General features: G+C 49.7%; 1 protein-coding gene across 1 annotated transcript in view; it reads right to left on the bottom strand.

Moving 5' to 3' along the window:
- LOC105005296 (chromosome unknown open reading frame, human C6orf132) overlaps positions 1–9058 on the bottom strand; it is a 30021-nt gene that overhangs the window by 4951 nt on the left and 16012 nt on the right. Inside the window, 2 exon segments of the mRNA XM_010863246.1 lie at positions 10–872; positions 3110–3185. Coding sequence (XP_010861548.1) covers positions 10–872; positions 3110–3185 — 939 coding nt within the window.

The following is a 9058-nucleotide window of genomic DNA, read 5'->3' as shown; positions in this document are numbered from 1 at the left end:
TGGGGGTGCAGGAGGGGGCAGGGGAGGGGCTGGAGGTGGCGTCTCGGCTTGTTCACTGCTCTGGACCTGAGGCTGGCCCGGCCTCGGACCGGCCGGTGCCACAGCACCGGGCTCCTTGGGGAGCGCTAGCTCAGCAGCCCTGTCGGGGTAGGCCTGGCATGCAGAGCGGATATGGAAGCTGGGAGGCAGTGAGGGTCGAATGGGGCCCTTCTTGGTGGACTCTTTGTTCTCAGGAGGAGTCCCTTGTGCCTCTGGAATAGAGATGGACGAAGTCCTGACGGGGGTTGGGGGAGGCACCTTGAATGACCGGGGGAAGGTGAGGTGGGACTCCGGACCTGGGAGGGCCTCCGTGGGCTCAGCAGGGCTCCTGGGGGCGCTGCTTCTGGGGGCCTCTGGCTGCCTGCCATTCAGCGCCACTTCCGATTTCCACTTGGTGACACCCCCAGCGGGGAAGAGGCGTGTCCCCATGGTATGAGGAGACCCTGGGGCTGGGGGTGTCAGGGCTGGCAAGAGGGGTAGAGGTGGGGCTTGAACGGCCTGGGGTGGGGCGGGCGGAATGAAGTCAGGAGGCGTGGGTGTGGATGGGGAGGAAACGGTGGGTGGCGGGGGAAGGGCCCCCATTCCTGGGGGCAGAGCTGGGGCTGTGCTGGGTGGGGGTGGGGGTGGTGATTCCAGCAGGGGAGGAGGTGGGGCAGCTGTGGAGGGTGGAGGTGGCGGTGAGAACTCTGGAGGCTGCAGAGCGCCTAGGGGCGGCGCCGGCGCTGGGCCTGGAGGAGGTGGGGGGATGAGTAAGTCCTGGCCATAGTGCCCAGGCCTTAGGTCCCCCACAGAGCTGTATAGTCGGAGGTTGCCATTGACGAGTGTGCTGGTGCCTGAAAGGAGGGAGAGGCAGAGGTGAGGAGGGTGAGTGGGCAGTGCGGGCTTGCTGACCTCCTGAGAGAGCAGCTGGCTGGTTTCGTGAACACCAAGCGAGAAGCAGCCATGTCTCCAGTCTCCTGACCTCTCCTGGGAGGGACCCCTGCCCCTGCCTGTCCCTGGCACAGCCTCTGGAGCCTGTGCTGAATTTTCTCCATTGGCTTCCGAGGCTCAGGCTTCACGCTTCTCTGCCCTGCTCACAGTCCTATATATAATCCCTTTTCTCTTCAGTTAGCCCCTTGGAGTGCACCGGGTGTTTCTTACAGGTGCCTCAGCTGGTACAAAGCCAGAAACGCCAGGGTTCAAATCCAGGCTCTCCACTTACTAAATGTGTGACCTTGGACACACTGGTTAAACTTGCTGAGCCTCAGTTTCATTATCTGTAAAATGGGAATAACGTCAGCAATTGCCTCTTAAAGCTGTTGTGAGCATTAAGAGAATTTATGTAAAAGCATGGAAAGAGCTTATCAGGTGCTGCTGCTGCTACTGCTGAGTTGCTTCAATCGTGTCCGACTCTGTGCAACCCCATAGATGGCAGCCTGCCAGGCTCCCCGGTCCCTGGGATTCTCCAGGTAAGAACACTAGAGTGGGTTGCCATTGCCTTCTCCAGTGCATGAAAGTGGAAAGTGAAAGTGAAGTTGCTCAGTCATGTCCGACTTTTAGCAACCCCATGGACTGCAGCCTACCAGGCTCCTCCATCCAGGGGATTTTCCAGGCAAGAGTACTAGAGTGGGGTGCCATTGCCTTCTCCATATCAGGTGCTAGGTCCAGAGAATGGTAATCACTTTGATTACTACCACCTGTGCTTAACTTTTCATTCTGCATAAGACGGGGAAGCTGGGAAAGATAGGAAGTCATGGATGGAAGTAGGGGCCTGGACACCTCGGTGAGGAAGTTTGGGTGAAAGTTTGGGAGGAAGAAATCTGCGTGAGCAACTCCTGCTTTCTAAAGATCCTGAATCTACCAAGAACCCAGAGAACCTCACAGAGAACTGGAATGGACTCTGGACTGCCGGATGGATGGGGTGTGTAGAAATGAATTGACTTGGATGATTCAGGCACTAGAGAGATACTGAGTCCTCCACCCTGGCCCCAGAGGCTCAAATCCCTATCCCCCGGCCCCAGTCCCTGCCCCCTCCCTAGTGTCTGCAGACCACCAGGATGCCCTGGTTACTCCTCTCTGAGGGGCACATATCCTTTGCCTCCCCCACCTCTCAATTTCTGGCACAGAATGAAACAAACCCAGAAATGTGCAGCTCTGACGGGCTCCTCCCAGTTTCCTGACTTCAAAATAAAGACCAGACAACATCCATTGAGCACCCAAGTGTTAAGAGCTGGGACACAGCAGAAAAGACAAACCAAAAAATAGTCAAAATACTGGCCCTCTGGCAGCTTGTGTTTTAATGGGACAATTTAATAGACAGTGAATATATTAGTAAATTTCCAGCACATCGAGGTGAAGAGTGATACGGAGGGGAAACCCAGGAGGGGTGCCGAGGGTGCAGTGTGAATAGCAAGGTCCGGGAAGACCTGGCTGAGAAGGTGACATTGGAGCAAAGACGGAATGAGAGAGAGTGAGCGAGCTGTGCACACGTGCAAGGGAAGAACAGACTGGACAGCAGGAAGTGCAACGGCCCGAGGCTGGAAACGAGCCTGGATCTTGAAGGAGCAGCAAGGAGAGCGGGATGAGACGAGAAAGCCAGCAGATTAAGCCAGGTGGGGCCGGATTCTGGCTGTCCTGGCAAGAACCCTTCCGTTAGGTGACAAGGGAAGTTGCTGGTGGGTCTTGAGCAGGGATATGACAAGAAGTGACTCACTTCCTATCCAGTACTTTGTTTGCGCCTCCAGAACTGGAACTGTCTTGCCGGAGATAAGGAGGGGCAAGGGGTTAAGTGACTTGCCCCAGGGAGTGAGGCTAATATGCGGGGGAGCTGGGATTCAAAGCCAGGGCTGCCTGACTCCAGGGTTCTTTCTATCACTCACGCTGCCCTTGTTCCTGCTCTGGCCACGTCCCTAACCATCCTTCCTCCCCTGGGCCTTAGCCCTGGCTCTCCTCATCTCCCACCCACAGCAGCTAGCAGCCAAGAGGCCTGGAGACTCCAGCTTTATCACCAGCTGGGGAGGGAGGTCCAGATGTTTGGGCTTAAGGAGGAAATTAGAAAGATGGACAAGTCTCAAGCCTGGGGTCCTCTTACCTGTCGCTTGTTTGTCTGCAAAGCTGTCTGGCACACAGGGTGTGGGTACAGCCAGTCCATGGTTCTCCTGGGCATCCTGAAAGACAGCAGAACCATCAGGGGACAGGGAAAGACAGACAGTTCTTAACTTGCTGCTCCATGAGGCTGTTATAATTGCTGGAAAATCCACAGGGATAACCTTGTAATTATACTGAAATATGGGCTCAGTTAAAAGGGTGAATTCTGTGATATAGTCAAGTCTTGTTATTTGTGGTAGTTAGGGTCTGTGAAATTGCTGCCAACAGTGAATTAGTAAAAACTGGACCCATGCCTTGAGGGAAATACAGGGTAAAGATTCTGTAAATCTTGGTCAAGTCACTTTCATCAGCTGATCAATATACAACTTTGTCTTTATGCGTGTTTCTCTTTAAAGATACCTTATTTAATGTCTGTTGTTAACTCCCTGATATTGAACTCATGGCCAGCAGCACCATAACTCACGCCTTGGAAGCTTACCTAACACATGTATTTTCTCTGTAAGGCACCTCGTAGCTTCCTTGAACGTAGGGATATTAGACAGCACATCAGCCCTGTGCTTAGGGGGCATTTTATTTAATTTTTAAAACTAAAAATGTTTTTCTAGCCATTCCACACAACATATGGGATCTTAGTTGCCCGACCAGGGATCTAACCCATGCCCCTCTGCATTGGAGACACAGAGTCTTAACCATTGGACTACCAGGGAAGTCCTTGAGGGCTATTTTTAAATAGCAAAACCACCAACAAAAAGCAAAGAAATATGAAAAGCACGGCACTAAACAGAAAAGGACGCTTATTTACAGTGCAAGGGCTGAAACAAGGACGCAAAATGTCCTGTTCGACCTCAGCGGGTTCTCTGTGCAGCACTGGTAAACTTTTCACTGCTCCGCTCGAGCCGAAGTGTCTTGAATACTGATTTGGGGGGTTACAAATAAATTTTAGCCAGTAGGCGAATTACAGATACCGAATCTGCAAATAATGAGAGTCAACTGTATATAAATCTCAACTGAAACTGATCAAAACAAAACAAAACTGTGCATGACTCCCCAGGGATGTCCACAAGATCAAAAGCCAACCCCCCTTGACCTGGCCTCCCGTTGACGCTTAGTTTTCATTAGGTAGTTACAGAAAAGTAAATAAGAAAAGAGCGGTGACCTGGAGTATTGACAACACTGTGGATACCTTTCAGATCTCTAGGCTTGCAGACCATAATGCGTTTACACAGCTGTTGGTCTGTACATACTATTTTGCATTCTATTTTTTTTTTCCCTCCAAACACACATTTCCATATGTCAACAAAGTCCACACACCTGTCCTTTAGTGGAGCTGTGGGGCGTTTTATGGTAGCTTTCAAGGTCCTCAACACCCTGGCAGTATCCTTCAGGCTAGTGTTAATTTCCATTCACCTGTTACAGCAAATCCAACAATCTAACTGAACCAGCTCCCTCTCTAGGATCCTTCCAACCCACCCCTCTGGTTCACGTTCATCCCTGATACTGGGTGTTGGTCAGGCTGTGCCCCTCTTCCCACCGTCCATTTCTAACAGTAACACCCCTTGCTCTGTGCTGTAAACACATGCTCACCATCACACCACCCTGCAATGAAGAAGTTGTCCCCGTGAGCCAGAGAACGCAGAGGTTTAGAAGTCTGACAAGTTGTTTACACTCTCACGACCAGTGGTGCTAAGCCCAGGTCTGTGGAACCCCCACCCCTGAGTATTTTGCTTCACTAAAGTCCAAGTCTCTAACCCTAAAAGGATTCACAGAGCCCCTCTAGAAAGACGGTAGAGGGAATGAGAAAATTCTGGAGCCAGATTGCTTGAATTTGAATTCTAGCTCTGCCTTCCACTGGCTATATGACTCAGCCAATGACTTAGGTTCTCTGTGCCTCAGTTTCCTTGACTATGAAACTGATTTAAAAATAAAATTTACTGGGACTTCCCTGGCAGTCCAGTGGTTAAGACTCCACACTCCCAGTGGCAGCGGGCACAGGTTCGATCCCTGGTTGGGGAACTAGGTTCTCACATGCCACACAGCATGGTCACAAAAGAAAAATAGAATTTACCTATTCTAGGGAAGTTGTGAGGATTAAGTGATGCAATACACAAAACACACTTAGCTCCTGGCATGCAGTGAAAACCCAACAAACGTTGCTGCTGCTGCTGCTAAGTCGCTTCAGTCGTATCCGCCTCTGTGCGACCCCATAGACGGCAGCCCATCGGGCTCCCCGTCCCTGGGATTCTCCAGGCAAGAACACTGGAGTGGGTTGCCATTTCCTTCTCCAATGCATGAAAGTGAAAAGTGAAAGTGAAGTCGCTCAGTCGTATCCGACTCCTATCGACCCCATGGACTGCAGCCTACCAGGCCCCTCCGTCCATGGGATTTTCCAGGCAAGGGTACTGGAGTGGGTTGCCATTGCCTTCTCCAACAAACGTTAGCTCTTGTTATTCCTACAGAGCCATCCCTTGTCTGCACCAGGCCATACTGACCGACTGCTGTTCAGAGCAACCCGCAGCCAAGTCCCACAAGGGAGGACTCCTGTTCGCGCTCTAGATATTCCCCCAGTTCCTCCTATGAGATCTGGTTGCTCCTTGGAGCCCACGGACATGTCTTATATGAATCCCCCAAACATGGACACATAGTAAGCCAAGCTATTACTCACTGATGGGCTGATGGCGCCAACTCTCTAGACTTAATGGTTTAATATATACGAAGGGGGATTCAAGGCAGATGTTTCACAAACATCCACAAGACCTCGGGGTACCAAGGGCAGTCTCAGAATTAGTCTCTGGTTATATGAGGGCAGCAAAAAACTCATTTTATTCTTAAAGAATTCTGAAGAACTGGAATGGCCTTGCTCTACCATCTACTTTTTTTCTGCCTCTGTTTGAGTCAAATGGCCACATACTTGTTCTCAACCTCTCTCAACCCTGCATTCTGAGATGCGGTACGTAGTGCACGAGAGGCAGTACACAAGACTATCTAGCTGTTCAGTCGCTAAGTCCTGTCCAACTCTTTGCAGTATACCCACGACTGATTGGCTAATAACCCTCATGGGGTATGTATACTCTGATTTTGATGAGATGGAGGCCAGGCCTTTAAAAGCCAGGGTTGAGCTCTCATTACTCTTTTGCACATAATTGGAAAGTAGAAAGACCTAGGGACTTTTCATCAAGAGTTTTCAGAGTCCAGTCGTGCTCTGGATTTTGCCTGTGCGTGTGTGATGTTGCCAGGAGTGTGAGCTTGGATGAGCCGTAGCAACTATGATGTTCATCTATCATTTATGCACCTACTGTGTGCCAGCACTATGTTATCTCAAATCCCTTAAGAGACAGGGTGCAAACCTAGGCCTCCCAACTTCCCTTTTCTACAAATCAGAGACTCATTTTCTTCATGTATAAAATGGAGGTATTTCCTGCTTTGTGGGGCCATTATGACGACCACAGGAGATAATGCTCCTAACCCAGGAATCTGTGTTCTAAATCTTCTTCCCACAAAAGTGAAAATATTGTGAGCAATCAAAGCAGGCTGCCTGGAATCCCAGAAGCACCTTCTGGGTCACCCTATAATTATGTGTGAATGAGGAACACAGACGAACTTTATGGGCTGGAGGTAATACTGTCCACCCCACCTTTGATCTTAACTCTGAAAACGCATTAGATCCCAAAGACCACAGGATGGAAGTCTGTCTCCTGAGCGGCCTTGGAACGCACACACACATACACACACAGAGTCCAGAACACACCTATCGCATCCCCACAGTGCTTGAGGTGCTGTGGTACTCTGTTACCCTTGGGGTAGGTCCCAAAGTCCAGCCTCACTCCTTCAGTTCAGTTCAGTCGCTCAGTCGTGTCCAACTCTTTGCAACCCCATGAATTGCAGCATGCCAGGCCTCCCTGTCCATCACCAACTCCCGGAGTTCACCCAAACTCATGTCCATTGAGTCGGTGATGCCATCCAGCTATCTCATCCTCTGTCGTCCCCTTCTCCTCTTGCCCCCAATCCCTCCCAGCATCAGGGTCTTTTCCAATGAGTCAACTCTTCACATGAGGTGGCCAAAGTATTGGAGTTTCAGCTTCAGCATCAGTCCTTCTAATGAACACCCGGGACTGATCTCCTTTAGGATGGACTGGTTGGATCTCCTCGAAGTCCAAGGAACTCTCAAGAGTCTTCTCCAACACCACAGTTCAAAAGCATCAATTCTTTGGCACTCGGCTTTCTTCACAGTCCAACTCTCACATCCATACATGACTACTGGAAAAACGATAGCCTTGACTAGACAGACCTTTGTTGGCAAAGTAATGTCTCTATTTTTTAATATGCTATCTAGATTGGTCATAACTTTCCTTCCAAGGAGTAAGCATCTTTTAATTTCATGGCTGCAATCACCATCTGCAGTGATTTTGGAGCCCAAAAAAATAAAGTTTGATACTGTTTCCACTGTTTCCCCATCTATTTCCCATGAAGTGATGGGACCAGATGCCATGATCTTAGGAGCCCCCAATACTGAAATGAACGCAGCCCCAAGCCCCAGCTGGCCCTGCTTCTTCCCCTCCCACCTGCCTGGGCTAGCTGTCCCTTCCACCAGCGTGGACTGAGGAAGGCAAATACAAACTCATTTTAATGCAAGTGCTAGTAAAACAGACCTGGAAGGTACGTCACTCCCCTCTCAACACGGGGACCCAGGGAGCTGGCATCCAGTGCCCTGGCTTGGGTGGTGACAGAGTTCAGTGTGCAAATGCACAGGTGTGAACAGCATCCATCTCCACGGGGAGTGAACTTCCTCACCTGCCTCCCTTAGCCTCAGAGGACTGAGGTGAAGCCTCCTTTGGAAGAGGGGCTGGAGGTACATCTCAATGCGATGTGTGATCCTGCGATGGGGGAAGGGTGTGCTGTAAAAGGGTCTTAATCAGCGATGATTGAATGTAAAAGGTGTATCAGGTAATAGTATCGTATCAATATTAAATTCCTGAATTTGCTAGTTGTGCAGAGAATGTCTGTGCTTACATAGCACACGCATAGTATGTACGATTTTTTTTTTTTTTGAAGAGGAAGGTTTTGGTTTTTTACTAATTGCATTATAATTGATTTACAATGTTATGAATAGGTAAGTAGGAATAAAGGGATCCGATGTCTCAAATTACTCTTTAACATTTGGGAAGAAACAATGTGTAAATAACAAGAGAAGGAGAGCAAATTAAGCAAATGGAGCACAATGTGGTGAATCTAGGTGGCGGTGCTAGGGAGTCCTTTGTACTATTCCTGCAATTGCTCTGCACATTAGGGTTGGTTAAAAAGAAAGAGTTACTTAATACCCTTGAATGGTCCATTTAAAAATGGTTAAAATGGTAAATTGTATGTTATGTATCTTAACAATTTAAAAAGTTAAAACACAGCAAACAAAAGACCAAGGGCTTCCCAGGTGGCGCTAGTGGTAAAGAACCTGCCTGCCAATGCAAGAGACTTAAGACAGGAGAGTGCAGTCCCAGGTCAGGAAGATCCCCTGGAGGAGGGCACAGCAACCACGCCAGTATTCTCGCCTGAAGAACCTCAGGGACAGAAGAACCTGATGGGCTACAGTCCATAGGGTCACAAAGAGTCGGACACGACTGAAGCGACTTGGCACACACTCCGGCAAACAAAAGAACAAGAACACCAGGAAAGAAAGTCTTGAGGGAGACTTAGAGCTTACCCATCCACTGGACAGACATCAGCATCTCACTTCTTTCTCTTGTTTCTAATATTCCCGACCTTAACCATAACCATAACAGCTGCTCAGTTCAGTTCAGTTCAGTTCGACTCTTTGCGACCCCATGAATCGCAGCACGCCAAGCCTCCCTCACCAACTCCCGGAGTTCACTCAGACTCATGTCCATCGAGTCAGTGATGCCATCCAGCCATCTCATCCTCTGTCGTCCCCTTCTCCTCCTGC

Source organism: Bison bison, unplaced genomic scaffold (assembly GCF_000754665.1).
Source record: "Bison bison bison isolate TAMUID 2011002044 unplaced genomic scaffold, Bison_UMD1.0 scf7180017864487, whole genome shotgun sequence".
Classification (NCBI taxonomy): Eukaryota; Metazoa; Chordata; class Mammalia; order Artiodactyla; family Bovidae; genus Bison; species Bison bison.
Note: the sequence above shows the minus strand (reverse complement) of the source record. Positions and strands in the feature narration are given on the sequence as shown.